The sequence below is a fragment of the Papio anubis genome, chromosome 3 (genome assembly GCF_008728515.1).
Source record: "Papio anubis isolate 15944 chromosome 3, Panubis1.0, whole genome shotgun sequence".
Taxonomy (NCBI): domain Eukaryota; kingdom Metazoa; phylum Chordata; class Mammalia; order Primates; family Cercopithecidae; genus Papio; species Papio anubis.
The window spans coordinates 38,512,887-38,540,009 of record NC_044978.1 but is presented as its reverse complement, the minus strand read 5'-3'; the positions used below and the strand labels follow the sequence as shown (position 1 = coordinate 38,540,009).

Genomic DNA, 27,123 nt, shown 5'->3' with positions numbered 1-27,123 from the left:
CCAGAACTTCATGAGTTCAACACTGAGGGTGTTGAAGTGGTCTAACTGCCCTCAAACACAATTTCTCTAATTCCACCTCTAGAACAGGAGGTCACAAGGACCTTTATGGTTTATTACACATGGTATTCTTAGGAAACAACTGTCAACACTATGGAAGAGAACCTGACAGAACATCATAAAAGTCTAGAAGGATTATACCATTTAAGATCATTGTTATAGAAAAAGCTGTGGAAACCATCAAGTTTGAAACAATAAATTCTTCCTAGAGAAGACTGTGTCTAGGTGTTGTGCATGACTTCACAGGATTTCTGACAGAACTAATGAAGGAAATCATGAGAGATTGTAGATATGACAAAAAGGTGAGGGGTGAGGGGTTTCAAGATATGAATCTTGGAGAAATTGAAGAACTAACAGATACCACAACAACAGAGGGATCAACAGAGGGAAAACAACTTGATGGAAACAAGAATATCCAAACCACTATCAGATGAGGAAGACATAGAAGAAGCAGTACCAGAAAATGAACTGACATTAGACAATCTGGCAGAAGGGTTCTAATGATTCAAGACTGCTTTTAACTTCTTTTATGACATGGACCCTTCTATGACACAGGCACTGAAACTAAAGCAAATGGTGAAAGAAGGGTTTGTACCACATAGAAACATGTTTAGACAAATAAAAAAGCAAAAAGGTCAGAAAGAAATTACAATGCATTTCTGTAAATTTACACCAAGTGTGTCTGCCTGTTCTGCTTTCCCTTTCACTAATCAACCTCTTCTCTTCCTCCTCCTCAGCATACTCAACATGAAGACAAGAAAGATGAAGATCTTTATGATGATTTGCTTCCCCTGATGAACAGTAACATATTTCTTCTTATGATTTTTTTCTTTTTAGACAGAGTTTCGCTCTTGTTGCCCAGGTGAGAATGCAATGGTGCGATCTCAGCTCATTGCAACCTCCGCCCCTCCCAGGTTCAAGCGATTCTCCTACCTCAGCCTCCGGAGTAGCCTGGATTACAGGCACACGCCACCATGCCCAGTTAATTTTTGTATTTTCAGTAGAGACTGGGTTTCACCATGTTGGTCAGGCTGGTCTCGAACTCCTGACCTCAGGTGATCCACCCACCTCAGCCTCCCAAAATGCTGGGATTACAGATGTGAGCCACTGCACCTGGCCTTTCTTATGATTTTCTTAATAACATGTTCTTTTTTTCTAGCTTACTTTACTGTAAGAGTACAGTATATAATACATATAATAATCAAAATATGTGTGAATCAACTTTATGTTATCAGTAAAGTTTCTGATCAACATAAGCTATTGGAAGTTAAGTTCTGAGGGAGTAGAAAGTTATATGCAGATTTTTGGCTACACAGGGGATCAGCATCCCTAATCTCCATGTTGTTCAAGGGTCAGATGTAGAAACATACCAAAATGAAAACCTATTTTCAGTACCTGTCAAAAGATCTGAACTGCACAGGTTGTTCCACAGACAGATCACCAAGGGCTCCAAGGCAGGCTGGTGGCAGAAGGGCAGGATCCACTGTGACTCCATCTGCTGGTATGTTAACCAAGCTTCGGAGAATGTCTTTCACATTGACATTTTTTGAAACCGAAACTGACGGCGTAGCCTTAGTGTCCAACTCATTTCCTCTGTCATTTTTGGTTTCCGGAGACTTATTGACTTCTAAAGAAAGAGTAGATAGCACCTCGCTGATTGCATCTGGGCCTGCACTGACTCCAGGAGGTGCTGTGTGAGGAGTTACTTCCACATGGCTTCCTAAACCAGTGGCTGTTTCTTCCCCAATGCCTGAGTCCCTCCTTCGAGCAGATGATGTGCTTTCAGATTCTTCCACTGATGCCGTAGTTAAAGTGCTGAATGCTGCTGGTGTGATTTCTATATCACACCCAGAAACAGAAAAAATAAACAAAAATTTAGAACCAATTTTTAAAAGGTATATTCAATCTTAATAGCTATCTACTGTTTTGAATTATGAAATACATCATGTTCTAAAAGAGCAAAAACTAATTATATATTCTATAAAATGTACTGAGTGGATACACCTATTATCAAGAGACATGGTATAATAAAATAAATAAATACTTGCAAAAATTACCTAAAGTAATGGGCAGCAATACAAGGTCGAAAGTCATTGGCCTATAAGAAAAAGTCTACAATCTGTGTGTGTGTGTGTGTGTGTGTGTGTGTGTGTGTCTGTTGCCCAGGCTGGAGTACAGTGCTGTGATCTAGGCTCACTGCAGCCTTGACATCCTAGGCTATCCTCCCACCTAAGCCTCTCAAGTAGCTGAGACCACAGGTGTGTGCCACACATCTGGCTAATTTTTCTATTTTTTTGTAGAGATGAGGTTTCACCATGTTGCCCAGGCTAGTCTCGAACTCCTGAGCTCAAGCAATCTACCAGCCTAGGCCTCCCAAAGTGCTAGGATTACAGGCATGCACCACCATGCCTGGCCCAAGTCCACAATCTTTACGATAAAATAAAAAGCTCTACCTCAAACATGGTTACTGCAGCTGGAAAACTTGTTACCTCTTCTACAAGCATAAATAATTCAATGATCCTTAAAATCCAGTTCAAGGAGGAATGCCTCCTTTTCTCTCTGTTTAATTCTCACTCCCTTTAATCAGGGTTTCAACCCATTCTTGCAAAAATGGTCTTATCAAGGTCACCAAAAAATCTGCATCTTGCTAACTCCAATGGTCAGTTTTCAGTCCTAACAGAACTTCACATAACAGCAGCAGCTAATTATTCCCTCCAACTAGACAATGCTTCCTTTCCTCAGCTTGCAGGACACCATTCTCTTTTTGTTCTCCTTGTACTACCTCACTGATTGTTCCTTTTTAACATCTCTCACCTCTTTTTCTCCCTGATTTCTTAAGCTGGAGGGACACAAGGCTCAGTCCTTGTTCCTCTTATGTTCTCTATCTACATTTGGTCCCTTCGTGATATCATTCATTCTCCAAGTTTTAAATACCACTATACCCCCCACCAAAAAAGTCAAACTATTAAATACAACTGCTGCCCTACAACTTATCTTACATGTCTAAAAAACATCTCAAACTCAACATGCTGAAAACTGAATTTCTTCTCTTTTTCTCTTTCCCTGAAAATCTCTTTCACCTTTAATCTACTCCACTGTACCTTGTAATCATTTTTGACTACCTTTTTCATTCACAAAACGCAAACCTAATGTTTTAAAATTCTGTTTTTTCTACCACTAAGACATATCCAGAATCTGACTGCCTCTCACCATCTCTAGTTGCCAACCTAATCCATCCCACCATAACCTCTTGCCTGGATTACTGATTACTGCAATATCCTCCTAACTGGTTGTGGAGGAGGGTTGTTCCAATAATCCTACTGCCCCATGTCTGCTGGTACTCATCCCTTGATAAGCCCTTGAATCTAGACTAGGCTTGACTGACAATAACCAACAGGATCTGGCAAAAGCAGCAGTGGGCCAGTGCTTGGCCCGCATTTTAAGAAGGTCTGGTAGCTCTTGCATTCCCAGAATCTCTGAACATCTCTGTAAGAAGTGTGGCTTATTTCTGATCTACCTTGCTGGAAAGAACATGTAGAGAGATGATATGGAGACAGAGATGCTCTCCAAACTAATGAAGGAAACGAGGAATTCATTTGAGATCAAGTATCAAGGCTATAGACATATAATCCCAGCTCAGCTGTTTTAGTCAGTCAGTCTCAGTTCTTGGAGCCATCCCACCTGAGGCACTACATACACTATTAGAAAAGTCATCTTAGATTTTCCAGACCCAGCAAACAACATCTGAAACAGGGATAAACCATGCCCACTGTGCCCTATCCAAATATAACTCAAGGAATCAAGTAAGAAAGATTAAAATGGTTGTGGTCTTAAGCCACTAAGCTGCAGGGTAAGGTAGTAAACAGCAGTATCTGACACTGATTATCCTTGCCCTCTATATCCTCTACACAGGATATAGAGTTACTTTTTTTTTTTTTTTTTTTTTGGAAATGGAGTCTCACTCTGTCACCCAGGCTAGAGTGCTGTGGTGGGATCTCTGCTCACTGCAACCTCTGCCTCCCAGGTTCAAGGGTTCAAGCGATTCTCCTGCCTCAGCCTCCTAAGTAGCTGGGATTACAGGCACCCACCACCACGCCCGGCTAATTTTTTGTATTTTTAGTAGAGATAGGGTTTTACCATGTTGGCCAGGCTAATCTCCAACTCCTGACCTCACGTGATCCAGTTGCCTCAGCTTCCCAAAGTGCTGGGATTACTGGTGTGAGCCACCACGCCCAGCCCAGAGGTACTTTTAAAAACATAAACTATAACTCCTGTACTCAAAACCCTCCAATGAGCTCTCATTTCCCTCAGAGAAAAATCCATACCCAATAACTCCTGGTCATTCCTTATATTTTTACCCTGCTTATTATTTTCTCTCTTTTTTTTTTAAGCACTTTTACCACCTTCTAAAATACTATACAATTTACTTATAACATGTACATATTTTTTATCTCCTCCCATTAGAATGTAAGCTCCGTAAGGACATATTTTTTTTGTTTTGTTTTAGTCATGAATATATACCCAAGTATCCAGTAGATATTGAATGAATGTCGAGTGAATAATAAATTGCCTCCTTTGGGTGGCAGCTACTTCTATAACTGCAACAGCTACTTTACTAACTATACTTTTATAACTGGCAGCTACTTTTAAAACTCCAGTTATTGCAGTTACTTGTTAACAAGTCTGTCTCTTGTAAGAGAATATGAGTTAGTGATTCTTCACAGCAAATTAAGTCAATAAAATTTTTCCACTCTTTATTTGTATAAGATACCATTTTCTGACTTACCTTTAATTAGATGGTTCATTTAAAGAACAAAAAAAAAATCCCAGTTGCAATTAATTACACAATATTTAAGCCAAAACATTTAGTTAATAATAAAAATGTATGTATGCTCTCACTTAATTTACACATAAATGAATTTAAATTCCAGTATCAATATTTTAACCATCAAAAGTAAGTAACATTTATTTGAAATTTGATACAAAGGAATAGAAAATGCAAACTTACCAGAGAGTGATACATTCCCATTTTCACTACCAGTTTCCGTAAATGACTGGCTATGCCTTTCATTTTGGGGTTCCAAAATGTCTCTGTACTTGGAGACCATAAGAACAGAGATAAAGTATACTACTGCCAAGGCTAAAAATTGAGCTTGTTTGCTATCCTCCTGGGAAAAAAAAATTTAAAAAGTTGATTATGTAACCACAAAATAACATAATTACATTTTACATCACAACGTTTAAATACAAAACAGGTTCACAAATCTTTCAGTATACACAGAAAATACATACCTATATAAATAATAAATTTATTAACAAACTTATTGAGTAAACATTAGGCAAAGACTCTTAGAGAAATGTCTTTAAATGAGAGGTTTTATACTTGCAAAATATGGAGAGAAGCTAGCTCATTTTTAAAAATTATTCAATCTAAAGACATATGTCCTAATACACATTATAATGTTAATCAAACAAATAGTCATTATAACTCTATGAAAACAGGTCAGATGCAGTGGCTCATACCTGTAATCCCAGTACTTTGGGGGGGCCAAACCAGGCAGATCACTTGAGATCAGGAGTTTGAGACCAGCCTGGCCAATATAGTGAAACCCCATCTCTACTAAAAATATAAAAATTAGCCAGGTGTGGTGGCACATGCCTGTAATCCCAGCTATTCAGGAGCCTGAGGTGGGAGAATGGTTTGAACCCAGGAGGCAGAGGTTGCAGTGAGCCGAGATCGCATCACTGCACTCCAGTCTTGGTGACAGAGTAAGACTCCATCTCAATATATACATACATACATACATATATACGTACATACATACATAACGATATGAGGATAACTGGTTATTTTTATCTATAATCATAAAAGCTAAAATATATAAAATATCACAATAAAGGTGCTAAAAAATAAACATGCAGGAGGAAAAAAAAAGAAGCTATTAGATACAGAATATGATGCCAAAGGAATTCCTTCTTTTCTTGTTTGAGACAGGGTCCTACTCCATCGCACAGGTTGCAGTACAATGGCACAATCATAGCTCACTGTACCCCTGAACTCCTGTGCTCAAGAGATCTTCTCGCCTCAGCCTCTCAAGTAGCTAGGACTACAGGAATACACCACCACACAGAGTTAATTTTTGTTTTTTAATTTCTTGAAGAGACAGGTTCTCGTTATGTAGCTCAGGCTGGTCTCGAACTCCTGGCCTCAAGCAATCCTCCTGACTTGGCCTCCCAAAGCACTGGGATTATAGGTGTGAGCTCCCACACCTGACCACAAAGGAATTCTTGAGAGTATTTTAAACAGTACAAACAATCATGTATCCGGATTAAAAATAAAGTATGAGAAAGTAGACAAATTAGACTGACCTCTTGAAGGGCCTAGGCTCCATTCTAGCTCTACAGGTCACCTATATATCTGTATATCACTGACCTCTTCATCTAGTTGCCACAGTAACTGAATCTTTTTTTCACAAAAGATTTTTCTGTAGCAAGCAATGCTGTTTGATATCATTTTACTCACAGGATTGAACCCTACCAATGCTTTATCAAACACATTTAGGTATATTCTAAATCCTTTGTTATCATTTCAACAATGTTCACAGTATCTTCATCATGAGTGGATTCCATTGCAGGAAACCACTTTCTTTGCTTATCCGTAGGAAGCAAGTCTTCATTTGTTGGAGTATTATCATGAGATTGTAGCAATTCAATCACATGTTTAGGCTGTGCTTCTCTTTCTGATTCTCTTGCTATTTCCACCACATCAGCAGTGACTTCCTCCATGGAAATCATGAACTCCTCAAAGTCATCCATGAGAATTGGAATCAGTTTCTTCCAAACTCCTGTTAACACTGATACATGGATTTCTTCCCGTGAATCACATGGGTTCTTCATGGTATCTATAATAGTGGATCAATTCCAGAAGATTTTCCATTTACTTTGCCCAGATCCATCAAAGGAATTACTATCTATAGCAGCTACAGTCTAATAAAATTTATGTCTTAAATAATAAGACGAAGTATTTCTTAAATAGTAAGTCAAAATGACTCTTAATCCATGAACTGCAAAATGAATATTTCACTAACAAGCAAGAAAATAACATGAATCTCCTTGTATATCTGATCAGATTTCTTGGGTGACCAGGTTTATTATCAATGAGCAGTAATAATTTGAAAAGACTCTTTTCTTCAAACAGGTCTCAATAGTGGGCTTACAACATTCAGTAAGCCATGCTGTAAACAGATGCACTATTACCCAGGCTTTGCCATTCCATTTACAGCGTGCAGGCAGAGTAGATTTAGCATAATTCTTAAGGGTCCCAGGATTTTCAGAATGATAAATGTGCATTGGCTTTAACTTCAAGTCACCAGCTGTATTAGTCCCTAACAAGAGAATCAGCCTGTCCCTGGTAACACTGAAGCCAGGCTTGACTTCCTGGTAGCTAGGAACGTTGTAGGATGGTATCTTCTTCCAATAAAAGGTGTTTTGTCCGCGTTGAAAATCTGTTGCTTAGTAGCTACCTTCATCAGTTTCTTAGCTAGCTCTTCTGAACTTAGTGCTTCACCTTGTACTTTTCTGTTATGGAGACAGCTTCTTTCCTTAAACTTTCCTTAAACTAGCTTCACTTTTCTTCTGCAGCTTCCTCACTTCTCTCGGCCTTTACAGAATTGAAGAGAGTTAGAGCCTTGTCTGAAATAGGCTTTGGCCTAAGCAAATAGCGTGGCTGGTTTGATCTTTTATACAGACCACTAAACCTTCCTTCAACTCAACAGTATAAAGCTGTTTTACTTCTTATCAGTCATTTGCTCACTGGAATAATCGTTTACTTTTAATTTCCTTTAAGAACTTTGCATTTGCATTCACAACTTGGCTAAATGTTTGGCACAAGAAGCCCAGCTTTTGGCCTGTATCAGCTTTTGATATATCATCTTCACTAAGCATAATCATTTCTAGCTTTTTATTTAAAGTGAGAGACATGCAACTTTTCCTTTCTCTTGAACCCTTAGAGGCCATTGTAGGGATATTAATTGACCTCATTGCAATATTGCTGTGTTTCAGGGAATAGAGAGACAGGGAGAAGGGGAGAGATGGGAATGGCCAGTTCGTAGCACAGTCAGACATTTATTAAGTTCACTGTCTTAAATGGGTGTGGTTTGTGGTGCCCCAAGACAATTGCCCCAAGACAAATGCAATAGTACCACCAAAGATCACTGATGACAGATCACCATAACAGATAAATAATAATAATGAAAAGGTTTGAAATATTGTAAGAATTACCAATATATGACATAAAGACATAAAGTAAGCACATGCTGTTGGATAAATAGCACAGATAGACTAGCTCGACACAGGGTTGCCAAAAAGCATCAATTTGTAAAAAATCCAGTAACCAGCAATGTGCAATAGCAAAGCACAATAAAATGAGGCATGTCTGTAAATGGAAACTAATGGTAAAAATGAGACTAATAGTTAATACTTAATGTCAAAAAATTTGGATATAATCAATTTCAGAGAAACAGAAGATAGGCTTGATTTGAACATATCCACTTGATGCAATTCTTCAACATATTTGCAGTTCATGATCTGACAAAATATATGGTATTTTGCAGGTTCATGTGTAATGACTTCTTAGTCTGTTGGAAAAAATAAAGGTCCATTTGTCTTTTTATAAACCACCCCTTTTCTCTAGACATAGCCATGTTCTTCTGCCACACAATTCTGCCATCTAATAACTGCTGCTAATGACATTAATATTCAAAATGCAGACAAATAATTTACTTCTCCTTAACTTCTTAGTCCGTTATAAATTAGTTATGCCAATCTAAATCCTTATTTAGCCCATTAATATGTTCAATGTTTACTAACTACCACATGAAGTTTACAGTATATGCCCGATTTTTGGCCTCAAATAAAAAATATCCCATAAATCTTTTACATTTAAATCCTAACTCCTGAAATGAATTTTCTTTCCATTGTAGCTGTCATTTATTGAATATTTACTGTATGCCAGGCACTGTGCTATGTATTTCACATATATTTTTATGAGCAAACTTGAACAAGATAAGGCGTAGAGAAGCAACTTACTTAAGGACATATAGTATGTAAAAAAGCAAATCTGAACTCAGATTAGAGTGATTAAAAACCTTAGCTCTTAACCTCAAGGTACAAATTTCTTTATGTCCTCGATCGTAGGTCATTTCCTTTTTTCTCTCTATTTTTTAATTTTTTTTTTTTTTTTTTTTTTTGAGACGGAGTCTCGCTCTATTGCCCAGGCAGAGTGTAGTGACCGGATCTCAGCTCACTGCAAGCTCCACCTCCTGGGTTTACGCCATTCTCCTGCCTCAGCCTCCCGAGTAGCTGGGACTACAGGCGCCTGCCACCTCGCCCGGCTAGTTTTTTGTATTTTTTAGTAGAGATGGGGTTTCACCGTGTTAGCCAGGATGGTCTCGATCTCCTGACCTTGTCATCCGCCCGCTTCAGCCTCCCAAAGTGCTGGGATTACAGGCCTGAGCCACCGTGCCCGGCCAGTCATTTCCTTTTTCATCAAAGGTTCCTTTTGTTCCCTAAAGAGGCTAAACTCTAGCATGTAAAATACAGTGTTTTCTTTTTTTCTAAAACTCCTATAAGGTGATTATATAACTTTTATAATTACAAAATACTTAAAATTATTTATCACTTTCAGTAATCATGTAGTAAAAGAGATATTCTAATTCTGTTTGCAGAATATTGTAATACAATAACTGGTTAGAAGGTTTTACAAGAGCCAAATTATCCAGAGGCACTGTGAAGAGTTCGGATTCCATTTAACCACTAAAAGATGCTATTAGAGAATTCTGAAAGAAAAATAGTAACATCATCTATTCCAGTTTGTTTATTTGTTTAAGAGACAGGGTCTCGCTCTGTCGCCTAGGCTGGAATGTAATGACACAATCATAGCTCACAGTAACCTTGACCTCCTAGGCTCAAGCGATCCTCCCCAACTCAGCCTCCCAAGTAGCTAGGACTAGAGGCATGTGCTACCACATGTGGCTAATTCTATTCTAGATTTTTAAAGATCATTCTAGGAAATATAAAGTTAATGGACAATAGACTCAGAACCTGCCAAATGGGAAAAAAGTGAACAGAGGAGAAAACAGCAACATTTGGTCCTCAAATTGACCACATTCAAAGGATTCCAAGGGGAAAAGAAAGTTGATGGCTTCTTAATTAAAGGAATAATAACAGCTACTAGAGAACTGAGATCTAAGAAGGTAGTATAGCCTTTTAGTTAAGATCAAAATTTCAAGAATCAAATTCCCTAAGTCCTAAACTCACTTTCACCTCTTACTAATTGTATAATCTTAAGCACATTACTTAAATATTGCCAACTCCCTCACAGAATTATTGTGAGAATTAAACATACATATACAGCAGCGGTCCCCAACCTTTTTGGCACAAGGGACTGGTTTCATAGAAGACAATTATTCCATGGACCTGTGGGGGGTAAGAGGCGGGGTGGGGGTAGCGGGTATGGTTTCAGGATGATTCAAGTGCATTACATTTATAACTAGATTCTCATAAGGAGCGCACAACCAAGATCTGTCGCATGCACAGTTCACAATAGGGATCATGCTCCTATGAGAATCTAATGCTCCTGCTGATCTGACAGGAGGCGGAGCTCAGCTTCACTCCTCACCCTCTGCCCATCTCACCTCCTGCTGTGCAGCCTAGGTGCTTATCAGTGGTCTGGGGGTTGGGGACCCCTGATAAGAGCATCCAGTATTATGTTTAATACACAGTAAGTATTCAATACTATTAAGTAGTGATAATACTCCAAATTCTACATGTGTATAAAAACCTAGTCAAGAACTAAAGAGAACCAAACTATTGAAAAACAAAGGGAGGGGAAAAAGAAAAATTGAGGTTAGAAAGTTTATAAGAAATATATATGTAAAACATAAAGTAAGTGTTCAACAAATATTTACTAATGATAATATTCCAAATGCTGATGAGTGCAATTACAAATTATTTTTACTTTCACCTTTATATTTTCTATATGACTTTAAATTTTCTACATAAGAATTAGCAATGTTTTCTATCAAAATCAGCTGAAACAAAACTGTTTTTCATCTTTAAAAAATCAGAAACATCAAACTGAGAGCAACATTTCATCATGCACCTTTTTATCACATTAGTATACCTTTGAGGAAAAAATATCCAATATGCAGTAAAATAACATGCCACTCAGAAGTTGAACATTTTATTACATTCAGAGCATCAATTTTAGAATTAAGACTGCTAGGTTTGAATCCTGATTTTTATCACTGTTTATCAACATTAGCTTAGAGATGTTACTCAAGCTCTATGTGCCTCAGATTATTCATCTATAAAATGGAAATTACAATAGTACAGCTCAAGAAGTTGTTGGACTTAATGAATACATGTATAGTACTTAGACCGCTGACTATGTAATAATGCATTATTCCTTTTAATATCATTACACTGATCTACTAGCTCCCTTTACATGAACTATCCTTTCTAATCATTGTCATTGTTTCTAAAATCATTGTCAAAAGAACTGGCTTCTAGACCTTTCTATCTCTGCTACACTATTTGATATCACAAAGAATTTTTAATCTCAATATATTAGGCCTAAGAGGAAATATGCAACAGTTAAGAGAGTATGTGAAAGAAATATTGTAACTTACTATGTCTCTGAAAACAACTGCCCTAAGTCGATTAATATCCATGTCCTGTAGAAGCCTGTCAAGATCTCTTACTGGAGATATACCGCCAGTCACAATGTCCACTGGGCTCTATTTAAGATTAAAAAAAAAGTGTATATATACACATATACACATTACACAGATATACTTTAAAAACAAACACAGTATTCCAAGAACCAGAAAAGCAAAGTTATAGCATTCCTTTCCCCACTTTGTGTGTATGCTTCTTTCTCCTTTGAGGGGTTGGGGAGAGAGGTGGAGAAAGATGGCATACAGGAAAAAATGACATATTTGAAGGAAAAGGCATCGCAGAAACAAGAAAAGTAAACACTGGGAAAAGGAGACAAGATTAAGTATAAACAAGTCTTTATTGTATATTTAAACACAAATATTTGAATGTTATGTCCAGGCCTAAAGTAACTATTTTAATCTCTGCCAGATTTATTTAACTTTATGTTGAAATGAGCAAATAAAAATCTTAATTGTAAAATAGGAGTATGCTTTTTGAAAATTAATTAATCTGTATACTTACCTTCGCTGCAGATTTCCCTAAGGGAATAAGGCTATGTATTGTTTTCAAGGCTTTATCTCCCCTAGTTTTCAGTTGTGAATGCTGTTGACACTCCAAGCAATTCCTTACTGCTACTGCACAAACTGTAATTTATTTTAAGGAAAAGATTGGGAAAGAAAAGTTAATATTTAAGATTATGGAAGTGAAAAACATCAACTACACGATATGATTTACATAAGATTTTATTAAAAACAGATGACATTCAGCTTATTCGTAAAATGTCCCTAGACTTTATTGCCTAGTGTTGGCTGTCTGATATTGTTAGCTTCCATGCTATGGCCCAGTTAAGCTTTAGGGAGGCAGTATGGCCTAGTGGTCTAAACCTTTAGGGTTTGCTGAAAGGAAATCAGTTCAGGAATCTTAAAAATAGGCTACTGTTTCTTAGATCTCAACTAAGCTAGCTGGGACAATCTTTTATTAAGAAAAGGATGGAGAAGAAAAGAATTGAAAGAAATGGAAGAAAATAGGGAACAAAGCACATTACCATGAACTAGTCTAGGTAACAATCTTCTACTACTATCATTAAAGTAAATTAGTTAAACCAGAAACTTTGATGTTTTTCTTATATTGCATCATTACAGCATATTAACTGAGCCTGATAGAGGATATAGCTTTTCTAAGAAGCTTTATAGGGTCCAGCACTTACTAGCTTTCATTAAAACTGCTCAGAAAATAGGAGACAGGAAAAGGAATTACATACACAGTCTAAAATTACCTAAGGCTCCCACAAATCAGGCAGTTAGATTACTTAGAAATTAATTTTGGATTTTAAATGATGAATTACATTATGTACCCTTCACTATGAATTGCTTGATACCATGTAATCATTTAAATTCCCTCCAAATCTGTAGCACTCAAGGTACTTAAACTGAGCAAAGGAGTGAGAGCAAATTAGGAACAGAATAGCAAACTTAAGTGAGGACTTCACAAAGAATCACTGGCATATCACATGGCTAGCAGGCATGAGATTTTAGAAAGAAAGTGTTCTGAAAGGTGCCCAAAGAGAGCAATAAAAGTTGAAAGAAAGGAAGGAGGGAACAAGTGGAGGGAAGAGAGAATATGGAATACAACTTTGTCAATTTTGGTATCAGACCCAAGAAATATTTTACTTTGTCAAATTTGCTATCAGACCCAGGAAATACTTTCCATACAATCTTTTTCACAAGTTGCATAAAATCAAATTTGGGTCTGTACTACAAAGTTAAAAATCACACCTCATTTCCTGGTTTCAATCAGTTACTCTTATTGCTGCCATCCTAACTTCTAACCCCAAACTCAGGAAACAACAGGAATGAGGACACCAGTGTCCATCAACAGATAACTAGATAAAGAAAATGTGGTATATATACACAATGAAATACTATTCAGCCACAAAAAAGAAAGAGATCATGTCTTTTGCAGCAATATGGATGGAAGTGGAGATCATTATCTTAAGTGAAACAAGTCAGACACAGAAAGACAAATATTGTATGTTCTCACTTATAAGTGGGAGCTAAATAGTGTGTACACACGGATGTAGAGAGTATAATGATTGAAAATGGAGACTCAGGCTGGGCGCGGGGCTCACACCTGTAATCCTAGCACTTTGGGAGGCCGAGGTGGGTGGATCACGAGGTCAGGAGATCAAGACCACCCTGGCCAACATGGTGAAACTTCATCTCTACTAAAAATGCAAAGAATTAGCTGGGTGTGAAGTAATCCCAGCTACTCAAGAGGCTGAGATAGGGGACTCGCTTGAACCCAGAAGGCAGAGATTGCAGTGAGCTGAGATCTTGCCACTGCACTCCAGCCTGGCGACAGAGTAAGGCTCCGTCTCAAAAAAAAAAGAAGAAAGAAAGAAAAGAAAAGAAAGAAAAGAAAGAAAGAGGGAGAGGGAGAGGGAGAGAGAACAACGTATATTATTCATGTGATGGATACCCTAAAAGCCCTAACTTCACCACTAAGCAATCCATGTATGTAAAAAAATTGTACTTGTACCCCACAAATTTATAGAAATACAATTTTTTAAAAAAAGATATCACACGTTTGGACTGTTACTTTGCTTACTATACTCTAGTACATTATCTTGGACAAGTCGTTTTTAAGTCTCATTTCCATATATAGAACAGACTGTACTGGGGTAGATTAAATTATCTCTCAATTCTTTCCATGGCTATGAAAAACTAGGAACAAAGAGTATTTCCCTAGCCTCTGAATCTGATGATTCTTGAGTAAAGCTTTGCTAGTATACCCTTGTACTTTTACTTCTAGAAATGTACTCTTTCTAGGAAATTGAAAAGGCTTGGAAAACGGCACACGTGGAGCAATAAAGTCTAAATATTTTAATTATAATACTAATAGAAAGATTAAAGAAGTATATACTACAATAGAGTAGGAGCACTAGTTAGACAAAAGTATAGTATTCAAATTCTACCTTCACCAATTAGAGCTTTTTAGCTATAGATAAGTTTCCCAATTTCTTTTATCTTCAATTTCCTCATGAATAAAAAGGACAAAATTGTCACTGTGAAAATCAACAATGACAAATGACAATAGTCAATAAATGATAGCTTTTGTTATGCTCACAATTAGAATGTCTCTTAAATTTTAAAACAACTATCTATAAATTGTTATTCCAAGTTATTTAGAATAGCTGGATATACCATTGATTATTAAATATAAAATACTTGGAATTTTACATTAAAACTAAATACTATTAAATACTTTGAATAGCATTTTGAGTAAAAATTATACTTGTGGTGAAAAACACAGGTATACATTAGTTTATGTAACAGATATTCTTGCTAAATACGAAAAATACATCATTAACTAGATTTTCCACTTCCATGTATGTTTTCATAGGTGCTTTATCTCTTCATATGACCATAGTTCCTAATGGTTTGCTTCCATTTTTTGTGACTTCTCTCCTCACCACTTTCTCTTCATTTAATAATCAAATCATTTAACAAAGTCTCGGTATTTACAACTATATAGAAGGAAAGTTATGCAGAAAAAGTTTTTGTTTTTTTCCTTTTTGTTTCACCTAAGAAGTCCAGTTAACACTAAAAAGTCATTCCATGTATTTTTACTTTTACCTAGGGAAGAAGTGTTTCCAAGAGAAGAAGAGAGATTTCATGATTTTATTAACTGCTTTAACAAATTTGCCACAGCTTTTTTGAATAAAGGCTGTACTTGAATGATGCTAGTTTCTAATGTTGTTATTCAAGTGTATTTGTAAGAGAAGCAGCATCAACATCACCTGGGACTTGGTAGTCAATTTTAGGCCTCACCCTAGACTTCTATAACCTTTTCTTTTTGGGACAGAGTCCTGCTAAGTTGCCCAGGCTGCAGTGCACGATCTTGGCTCACTGCAATCTCCACCTCTCAGATTCAAGCGATTCTGCTGCCTCAGCCTCCCAAGTAGCTGGGATTACAAGTGTGCACCACCACACCTGGTTAATTTGTGTATTTGTAGTAAAGATGGAGTTTCGCCATGTTGGCCAGGCTGGTCTCGAATTCCTGGCCTCAGGTGATCTGCCCACCTTGGCCTCAAAGTGCTGGGATTACAGGTGTGAGCCACCACACCCAGCCTAGATCTATATAATCTAATCTGCATTTTAACAAGATCATCAAATTTATGAATCACCTTGTGTTTTTTAATCATCTTATGTTTATGTATTTCCTTAAAATTTCAGAAGCACTACTTTAGAGCAAAATGAGATAGGGGAGCACCTCTAAGTCCAGCTACTAGGAAGGATGAGGAAGCGAGATCACTTGAGCCCAGGATTTTGACACGAGCCTTGGCAACAAAGCAGAACCACCATCCCAGGGAGAAAAAAGAAAAAATAATAAAAATTAAAAGGATAGGGGAGAGTAGAAACTCCTGACCAAAATCACCTCAGTAAATTTTTCAAAATACATCCTCCTTCTTCCCCATCCAACCTACCAACTACTACTATGTACATTAAAAAGTACATTAAAAAGTAACATACGACAAATTAGCTAACACATATCTTCTCACCAACAGAAGATGGATAATTTTCAGTGTCATCTCTGAATTACTGAAAATTTCTTTTAGTAAATTCCCAACGGTTTTTAACAGCTCACCTAGTCGGAGACACTGCCGCAAAATTCCTCCAGATGACATACTTTTTTCAGCTTCAATTTCAGTAAAGCCAAGAGAACTTGCAAATATAAGCACATCCACAAGGCTAATTAGCCTCTGCAAAAATGTCACAGAGGCTTCTATTGAAAGGCCTTGAGTAGGTTCAATATTTTCCAGTTCATGCTGTAAAGAATACAGTTTGACATTTATATATATACATATTCTGAAAAAAAATAATTTTACCAGATATAGTCCTAAATTTTATAAATTGTATAAGAAGTCAGACTTTCAGAAACCTAGTAACACAGAGTGATTTATACTTATTATTTCATCTAAAAAGGGTGGGGGATGAGGAGGAGCAACAGAAACATACAGGTGAAACACCATGAACCATATTCTTCACTACCTGACTCATACTTAGGGAATCAACATTCTCTCTAGTTCTTTCATTACTAGAACAGATTCTAAGGTCCTCTCAAGTAAAAGATCCTATTTTTTTTATTTATAGCACCTATGATGCACAGTAACCACCACATTTAAGTTTTAGTCAATAAAGTTGCATAACACTTATGTTTTCACACCAATTTTATATAGTAATTAAGTGCTTACTGTAGCCGATGTAGCAGCTGAAAGCAATGGCAGTATACCCCCACAAGCCATGACCATATTGTCCATCACTTGAGAGATGAGATGAATTGTGTTGTGTACAAAGATGACATTATCACTGCTATTCACGAAGTCCATAACTGTCTTTGTTGAATGGCTGTCCAAAGATAAATGATGTTTACTGATAAAGCTAAAGGAAGGAAATCACAGTTTGCCTACTTGAGGGGAGGGAAGATAAGAAGGTGCTTTTGCTTCATCTTGAAAACTGAAGGAAGATGATGCAGCAGGCATTTGGGGGGTGTATACTTCTTCAGAAGAAACAGACCATTCCATATCAGTAGCTACTATCCATGCCCTCCTTCAGTGCTGAAACATAAATACTATTCATTTTACACTGGATGTCAAAAGTTGAAGAAAATTATCCTAACTGGGAACAAAACTAAGAAATCATGTGACAAAAATTATGAGGTAAATAGTGGTAAATGTGCTACTAAAAATGAATATTCTTCTGTAATGCCTATAAAATGCCTTTAAACATAACAAGAATCTTACACAAATAAAAAGAAATAAATTAGGTACCTTTAAAATCATAAATCATACAATGGAGGATAATTTGAGGTACACATATTTTTTTAAGGCTAAAAATACACTGGAAATATTGATAATGTTATACCAATTTTTTGTTTTTTTGAGACAGAGTCTCGCTCTGTTGCCCAGGCTGGAGTGCCGTGGCACAATCTCGGCTCACTGCAAGCTCCACCTCTCGGGTTCATCATGCCATTCTCCTGCCTCAGCCTCCCAAGTAGCTGGCACTACAGGCGCCCACCACCACTCCTAGCTAATTTTTTGTATTTTTAGTAGAGACAGGGTTTCACCTTGTTAGCCAGGATGGTCTCGATCTCTTGAGCATGTGATCCGCCCGCATCAGCCTCCCAAAGTGCTGAGATTATAGGCTTGATCAACTGCACCCGGCCTATACCAATTATTTTTTAATACTTCTAGTAATAAACCAGCTTGATAGACCTACCTTCTGGGGAATTACATGTCATAAAATTGCTACAGGAAACCTACTACAGATTTTTTAAAAGAGAAACCTCTACTTTTCTCATTTTTGTAATCCAGATAAGGATTCCATTCTTATAATGGAGAATAAAAGTTAATTCAGTAAAACCCTACCACAGAATAATTTCTATTCTACTTTTTAACCAAATGTCTGGAATTAATTACAAAGTGTTTCTATAGATTTCTTTGAAAATCAAGACTAGGTTTATAAACATCTTCCATAATAAACATATAGACAAACCTTCTCCACATCTGTATATCTGTTTCTATTGAAAATAATAGATCAGTGAGCAAACGTTGATGCATCTGAGACCAGTTGAACTCAGGAATACGAAACATAGTAGATCTGGAATCCCTCCTTTGTCCATTAACTGCATCTGGTGCTATTCCTTGCCCTGGCTGCTCATGTTGCCTTGATATCTAATACAGAAAATTTAAAAAGTAATAAAATAGGTTCAACTTCAGCAGGAGGCTTTAGCAAAGTAAATAATTTAGTAGCTTCTATGCAATTCATCTAACACATTTTTAAGACACTATAAGAACCAAATTAGAGAGAGAAAAATTATCAATGAGTAATAACATTAATATTTTAGTATATGTAAGCAAAGCTATCAAAAGTGCGAAACTACCGCAATTCGAAAGTAATTAGCTTGGAACCACGTTAAGTATTACCACTATGTAGCATTTTATAAAGGAATCAAGTAACAGTTCTTAGTTTTTAGTCTTAGCCTAAAAGAACGACAGTATTTAAAATCTAAGTGGCATCTGGATTATGAAGTGGCTAGAATGAAGAATAAAAACAGAGATAACATAATGAAGAACCAACCAACAAAAACAAAAAAAAAGGAAGGCGGGATAGAGGATAAGAATTGAATAAAGTGGAAAATGACAACATGCTACCAAGCGTTGTCTCATGGGTCACTCTGCGATACAGACAGAGGAGAAGGCTGTGCCTCTAGGTCTCACAAAGACTCCTCTCTCTTATAGACTTCATAAGACACTTCTAAATCACATGCTTGGCAACTAAAATTATACACTGGCAGGTAGGTGGCCCTAGAGTTTGCTAGAAAACTAATGTACTAGGATTGGGTTAGTCAAATAAAAGGTAAAATGCAAGTGTTTCCAATATTTGTTTTATAAACTAAAATTATACCAATCCTTCAAAGTGGTAACTTTTGCTGAGGCTATGGTAAAAATAATAATAAAAGCTGTCATTTAATGAACTCACATTCACTGTCAAACACTGTGCTAACGATCTGAAATACAATCTTCACATTCACTGCATTTATTTAATTGCAAATAGCATGTGAACCAAATTCAAAATAAAATAAATTTAAGTATGTACACATGTTCTTTTTTAAGTCAGTGCAAAAATACTTGAAGTCGACAATATATAAAATCACCTCAAGCACATGTCGATGAGGCTGAGGTGCTTCCATGTTTGTACTGGCCTTCAACTCCAGCCTCTCAGTATCTGTAGTAACACTGGAAACATCCAACTTGGCAATCTTTTGCTCAGAAGAAGAAGCCTCAGAGACACTACCATGACAATCACTAAGTAATTTGGTTTCTGCAGTGAGGTTAGTTGCTTTCTTCCCTTCCTCCAGCATCTGACCAAGGTCTGATTCTACAGCTTTTTGGGAAACAGTAGTTTCTGGTGACATAACTGAAGACCCTGATGCTGTCATAGTCTGAATTCCAGAATCTTTAGAATCTTGAGTTTCAGTATCAGTTTGCTTTTCAGCAGCAGGTTTTCCTTCTTGAAATACTAATTTGTGATCATCACCAAACATGTCCAGTTTTTCACTGGCTTCCGATGCAGCTGGAGACAAACTGTTATCTTTGAGCTCTGTGGGTAGATTAGCTTCCTCAGTAGGACTGCCTTCTACTTTCAGTTCCACATAATCATCGTCTTCCTCTTCCTCTACTACAGACTTATCCAAGAATTCTGGCATTTCTGAAGCATCCTCCTCTGAAGGAGAACTTATAGAAGCAGTTACTTCACTGACAGTCATTGAATCCTTGCCAGTTGTTGTAAAAGAATTAGAGGAAATAGTCACAGCTTCTATTAAGTCAGAAGATACTTCTAAATCACCTGCATTCCTTGTTTCATTTGTCCGTGTCTCTTCCAAAGTGCCGTCATCTGGTAACTCCTGATTTTCTTGCTCAGCTTTCATTTCTTCATAAGATGCATTAGTAATTTGCAGTTCACTATTAGATGCAGATTCTAGTGAACTTGTCTTCTCTATACTTGAATTTTCATTACCGTTTGTGGTGAAATGAGGATAGACAGGAGAATCCTTCGTACCTGGTTGCTGGGATCCTACTGAAAAGTTAACATCCCTTCTAATGCCAGAGGCTGCTTGAACTGAAGTTGAAGAACACAGCCCTATTTCTTCATCAGTTTTTCCTTGCTGTTCCCTAAATATATTGGCAAGGTTTTCTCTGTGTATTTCAAAAGTGACCTAGGTGAAAAATATACATTCAGTTAAAATATGCATGAGAAATGAACACAGAATACAAAATATAAAATTAAATAATTTTCAAATACATATTTTATATAATACAATAAAACGTAATTTTCCTATATTTTATTTTAGTAGAATGATAAATGTAAGTCAGTCACAGAAATCTAAATATTCATTAAAAACTACAGCCAATTTTAATGTTAACAAGTAGCATAGCATGAAACCACAAGAAGAACATAATTATTTAGCCTATTATTAAAGATGTATAGGAAAAAGATACACTATTCTACTGGCCACCATAACTTGTACCAGAATTTAAGTATGTACTATTGGGAAGTGCTTTATGCACTGGATAACACTTGTTTCAACTGCTATGAATACCAATTTCCCCAGGACTTGTCCGCAGGAGAGATTAAAAATATCAATTAATTATGCTCACCATTACAGTAGCTCTATATATATCTATTAAGCTACAAAACCATTATCTCACTAAACTAATGAAAACAAATTCTTTTAGCAATGGGAGAAAAAAGATCCAGCCCTTCCTCCAAAGGTTAACCATAATTTCCAAAGTTTAGTCGAAAATAGTCTGAATGTTTCAATTGATCCATCCATACATCTACTCATTCCATTTATATCTGAGCGACTATTATATATATTAGGCACCATGAACGTTCCTATATCATGCTTTGCCTTTTACCCAAATGGAAAAAAAACTGAAAAAGTAAATTTTTTTTTTTTTTAGAGAGTGCTGTACTTGTTAATGTCACAAGATTTAGAATTTTTAAAATCTTTCTAAGGATTATCTCATATCCACCAACATGTGATTTCCATTGGTGTTTCAATGGTAACCCCCATCACCTCTTGCAACAAAAATGCCAGAAAAAACTATAATACATGCAGAAGGTATAAGCCTAATTATAGTTTATTTATTCCAAAAGTGTTTGTTTCTGTAATCTACATTATTATATAGAGTAAGCTGAACATTCATTGAATAAATCTTTATTGAGCCATAGTATAAGAGGACGGAAGGACAATCAAGGAAGAAAAGCTGATCTTTTTATCCACAAACATCAATAGGCCTTATTGAATCACAAGAGTATACACATAGATGAAAAGCAAACAAAAGTAAAAATGACTCTCAATGCAAAAAGTTCCTTCTATTGATATTAACTCGCCTTTACTCATGACATATACAGAACATTCATGCCATGTGATATACCTAAAAACAAAAACGTTCCGGGAATAAATATTTTCCTGTGAATATTTGTATTTTTCCTAATTGTAACTATGTTGTTAATTCTAAAACTTAGAAATCTTTTTATAATATTTCAACAATAAATGCATGTATCCCTCACTAAACAGTAAAATGACATAATCACATTAACAAAATATCCATTTCTTTTACATTCACAATGACAATATTTTATTTGACACGGGTTCTGTATTTTAATTGACCAATTCCTCATATTCATTCAACAAAAATTTACAGAACATCGGTAGCATGCCAGGCATTGTGTGATGAACACATTGTTCCTGACTTCATGGAGCTTATATTTTAATGAAGGTATCAGAAAATAAACACACGAATATGTAAGATAATGTCAAATAGTAATAAGAGCTTTGAAGGGAGGTGGAAGTACCCAGAGAAGAACTGTGATGACAGTCTAGGTGAGAAGGTGTATTTACTAGTATAACTGCAGCAAGCCTCTCTGTTCTATTTGAACAAAGGCAAGAATAAAAGAGAGAGCAAGCCATGTAAAAAGAAAAGAGTTTGAGGCAGAGAAGAACAAATGCAAAGACTTTGGAGCTAAAATAAGCTTGGCATGTATGATGAATAATAATAAAGCAATAAACTGAGAACTAAAGAAAATGAGGTCAAAGATGTGGCCACGAGCTAGATTATGATTGTAGAACATTATAGACTGTGTTAAAGACTGTATTTTATTCTAAGAGAGCCGTTTGAGAATTAAGAGTGTAGGGAAGACAATCTGATTTCCCTTTTTAAAAGATCAGTGGCTGGGAATGGTGGCTCATGCCTGTAATCCCAGCACTTTAGAAGTCCGAGGCGGGCAGATCACCTGAGGTCAGGAGTTTGAGACCAGCCTGGCCAACATGGCGAAACACTGTCTCTACTAAAAACACAAAAATTAGCTGGGCGTGGTGGCACACACCTGTAATTCCAGCTACTCGGGAAGCTGAGGCAGGAAAATTGCTTGAACCCAATCCAGGAGACGGAGGTTGCAGTGAGCCAAGATAGCATCACTGCACTCCAGCCTGGGTGACAAAGTGAGACTCCATCTCCAAAAAAAAAAAAAAAAGGACTGGTTAGCCTACTTTTGGGAAAACTGACTTTAGAGAGAGCATTTCTGCATGAATAAACAATTATCATTATCAAAAGAAAGCAAGTTACATATTACCAACCTCACGGTCATTTTGAAAATAGGCCATTTATTTCTACAATAGCCTGTGTTATAGAATGACTTTAGTTTTCAATAATCATTTGCTTTGATTTTATTTATATTAAAGGTTTTTAGAATTTGTATTATACAATGGATCAATAAACATGAGTGCATGTAATTTATATGTACAGGTTAAGAAATAACAATTTTTTTTTAATTTCACATACCTATCGCCCATGTCAAGAAGTAAAACATTACCAGTACCTCACAATTCCCCTACGTGCCCTGCCCAAACTGTACTCCCTACTTCTCCACTACAATCAGAAGGAAATCATTATCCTGATATTTCTGTTGTTCACTGTTTACCGTTTTACCTGGAGGACAGAGCTTTGGGAGATAATTTTAAAGGACAGTTTTACTGTCTATATACTAACCTTATCCATTATGTTTAGTTTAAAAAACTACATCTAACACAAATCTAGTCAATTGTATTTTAAAGAGCAATACTGCCACAAGTGAGGCTCCCAAGAAAAGACAAGATACACAGAATCTGTGAGTTGCAGCAAGGCTTCAGCTGATTTGAGAGAATATGTAAAGCTATTTCTGGGAAGTCTTATAGGCAAGTCATTAGGAAATACAGGAAATATAGAGGTCAAGAGAACTGGAGAATCAGAGGTGGTGTATGCCAGGTAGAGTGTATTGGCATAAAATACTTTATAGTTTTCACTTCTAAGCTCACCATGGTGAACCTCTACCCTAAGAAGTAGGTCAAAGCACAGCATGTTTTTGTGGAGTGAAGTGAGAATTTTCAGGTGATTCACATTAGACAGGAAAACAGGAATTTAATCAGCACATGATGAAGGCAAGCAAGCTAAGTACTCCTAATAAGAATACAGGTCCCCCTCTCCTGAGTGAAACTGCTCCAGTCCAGATGGACTGTCATCTGTCTACTACATAGCTGCTACTGGGATCTCCCTTTCTAAAACAGTCCTGGAGATCCCCTTCATCTCTATTCTATGTTGTCTCTTGTTTCTTATATTTCATTTCTTTCTCTTTGTATTATTCTCTCCTTTTGTGCAATATCCTGCAGTGCCTTAAGAAAGGATGTATATGTTTCTTTGTTTCAATGTTTTGAGATCTCAAATATCTGAAAAAGTATTTATTCTCACTTCATACTTGATTAATAGTCAGAGTATAAAACCATGGATAGAAAAGCATTTACCTTCAGAATCTGAAATGCTTTTAAAATTCTAAAGTCTGTTGATTTTCAAATTTGCCCTTAATTTAATTTATCCAATGGTCTAAAAGCTAACTTGCAATTGAACAATTATCAGTATTATCTTTTTGGATGCTGTTTTCCTTAAGATATTTGTGACTTTAAAACTGATAATTTCCAATTAATTGCCAGATATTGTTCTAAATTACCCAACTAAAAGACTAGTCATTAATCTTCACAATCATTTGATAGCTAATCTATAGCTGTTTGTAATGTTTGGAAAGCACTTCTATAAACTACTAAAGATACTTATGAGCTAATGACTATAACATTTCTTTTGCCATTACTTTCAACTTAATTGGCACTCAGATTTACTAATTAGTAGATAAAAGATAAACACAATACATCCAGATGTTAATATTATCTTTTTAACCTATATATTAAAACCGTATAACCTGTAAAATTTAGACTTTTTAAACTGTTAGGCGATGTTTAGCAACGGACTTTGTTTTTAAGCAAATGCATCTTTTTCAGTGTCTGTTTTCATATGAAAATACCAGCTAAATATGATGTTAATTTCTCATTAAGTTACCAACCTTTGATAAATAACATATATCTTTAAAAACAGGTGGATCTTCCCATTTGTATTATCAATGAGTGTAAGTCAAAATGATTGCCACCACATTCATGAGATCTTTTATAGAGACTCTGATGTACAACAATGGTATAGGTAACAGATATAATGGTAAAATCAAGCATTACTGACATAATAAGGAGCAATTCTAAAGGTTGGTAGTACTATCTCCATTTAAAAACACTGACAAAAGAATATTGCAGCAAATAACTTCTAATCTTTTCGTTTTTTAAAAAGTCATCTTGATCAATTTTAATTTCTCAAAAACATTCTAAACAGATGCTTTCATGCAAATCTACAGTATAAACTGAAACAAATTTTTAGAGGGCAATTTAGCAATATCTACTAAAACTTTTTAAAACATGTACAGACTCCTTCCTCTGGAAATTCCACTTATAGGAATTTATACTACAAAATAAGGGTTACAGTATTGAACCAGGCTCATCATTGCTCAATGATAAGGAACAGATAAAGTATGACTATAATATAAATCAACAGATTTTTAAAATCTCTCTTCCATCAATTTTTCTAAATACAATTTTGGAGAATGCTGGAATATAAAAAGAAAACTTGAATCATTTACATGATCACTCCTTCCTAGAATTTTAAGTGGTCTGATAACATTCAAATGTTACATCAAAGCTGAATCTTATGCTCCTTACTTCTCCATAATGTGAAATAATATGCAGACATTAAATTCATGTAAGAAAGATATCATTAAATAATACTGTAAAATAGTAAAAATACGATCACATTTTGTTAGCAAATACTATGTATGTGTAGATTATGTATAAAAGAGAAGACTAAAAGGTCTCGCGCCAAAATGTTAATAATAAGTTATACAAAGGTGTTTGGATAATGGGTAATTTTTGTTTTCTCTGTGTATGCATTTCTGCTGGGTTCAAGATTTCCTGTAATGAAAACCTATTATTTCAATTTTTTTGAAATAATAAATGCTATTTGGTTTTCAACTGTTAAAGCTAAGAATACTTTTAGCCAGGAACAAAGATGCATGCCTGCAGTCCTAGCTACTGGAGAAGTTGAAGGGAGAGGATCACTTCAGCCAAGAAGTATGAGGCTATAGTGTATTATATAAAATGGCACCTGTAAAGAACCACCGCACTCTAGCCTGGGAAGCACTGCAACACCCTGTCTCTCTCTCTTTTTTTCTTTTTTATAAAGCACCATTTAAATTTGGTAAAAACACACACACAAACACTCACACAGAAATCAGGTATTTTTCAAGAATTACTTAGCAATTAAATAAGGTATAAAGTGCTGACAATCCATGAAATGTGGAAATTTTGTAACTTTTTTATTTTTGTAATTTTTGTGAGGTATCTCCCTCCATCACGCAGGCTGGAGTGCAGTGGCACAATCTTAGCTCACTGCAGCTTCAGCATCCCGTATTCAAGTGATTTTCATTCCTCCACCCACCAGTAGCTGGGACCACAGGCATGCACCACCACTCCTGGCTAATTTTTGCATTTTTAGTAGAGACAGGGTTTCACTGTGTTGCCCAGCCTGGTCTCGAACTCTGGCCTAAAGTGATCCACCTGCCTCGACCTCCCAAAGTGCTGGGAGGCATGAGCCACCATGTCCGGCCAATTTTGTAACTTTTGAAATTTCTTCAAACAAGTCACTTTTAATCTTATCATACAGTCACCATAAACACATATACATTTTTCTATATGCCAGTTCATATCTTATGATTTTAAAAATAATTTCAATAAACCAATTAGAGAATTCTTTAAAAAAAAAAACTTATTTCCACATGCTTTTACCCAATCTAAATGGTAGTTTTTACAGTGACTGAAATTTATACTTCAGATATTTCATCAGATTATAGTAAATAGCAAGTAAAATCTTCAGATATTTCAAATAATCCAAGATAATTAAGGACTTTATCCTCAAATTCACTATTTAGGAGGAAATCCAATTCATATCATACTTTTAACTCCAGCGTGACTAATCTTTATTCATTTTAAGTGATAAACCCATTCTACCTTATGGCAATATGAGTCTACACAAAACACAGTATCTAAGGTATTAGTTTTCTTTGTTTAGAAAATTATGTGTTTAGAAAATTATCATAATTCAGAAGAGTTTAAATGCCTTAATTTAAATTTTAATTAATGAGTAAAAGCATTTTATCATACCCAGTGAAAAAGGTATTACTTAAGCACAGAAAAATGTTCAATTTGAAGCCAAAAACAAACAAAAAAAATGAAAACCTAGACAACAAATAAGACAATGAAATCACAAAGGTTACTAGGTGCACACTTTAAAACCCTGAGATCAAAGTAACCAACATA

At 36.0% G+C, this 27,123-nt stretch overlaps 1 protein-coding gene across 5 annotated transcripts in view; it reads right to left on the bottom strand.

Annotated features, from left to right (window-relative positions):
- The window catches only part of LRBA (LPS responsive beige-like anchor protein), a 766,866-nt gene that overhangs the window by 585,960 nt on the left and 153,783 nt on the right, over nucleotides 1–27,123 (bottom strand). For 4 of the 5 annotated variants that reach the window (XM_031663999.1, XM_031664001.1, XM_031664000.1 and 1 more), the window contains exons 23-30: nucleotides 19,492–20,553; nucleotides 18,330–18,508; nucleotides 17,030–17,183; nucleotides 16,423–16,603; nucleotides 12,298–12,419; nucleotides 11,748–11,855; nucleotides 5,066–5,225; nucleotides 1,453–1,894 (exon numbers count right to left, since the gene is read on the bottom strand). In XM_031663999.1, coding sequence (XP_031519859.1) covers nucleotides 1,453–1,894; nucleotides 5,066–5,225; nucleotides 11,748–11,855; nucleotides 12,298–12,419; nucleotides 16,423–16,603; nucleotides 17,030–17,183; nucleotides 18,330–18,508; nucleotides 19,492–20,553 — 2,408 coding nt within the window. Of the gene's footprint in view, nucleotides 1–1,452; nucleotides 1,895–5,065; nucleotides 5,226–11,747; nucleotides 11,856–12,297; nucleotides 12,420–16,422; nucleotides 16,604–17,029; nucleotides 17,184–18,329; nucleotides 18,509–19,491; nucleotides 20,554–27,123 lie in introns of those variants that run through there. The other variant, XM_031664003.1, reaches the window with a different exon arrangement.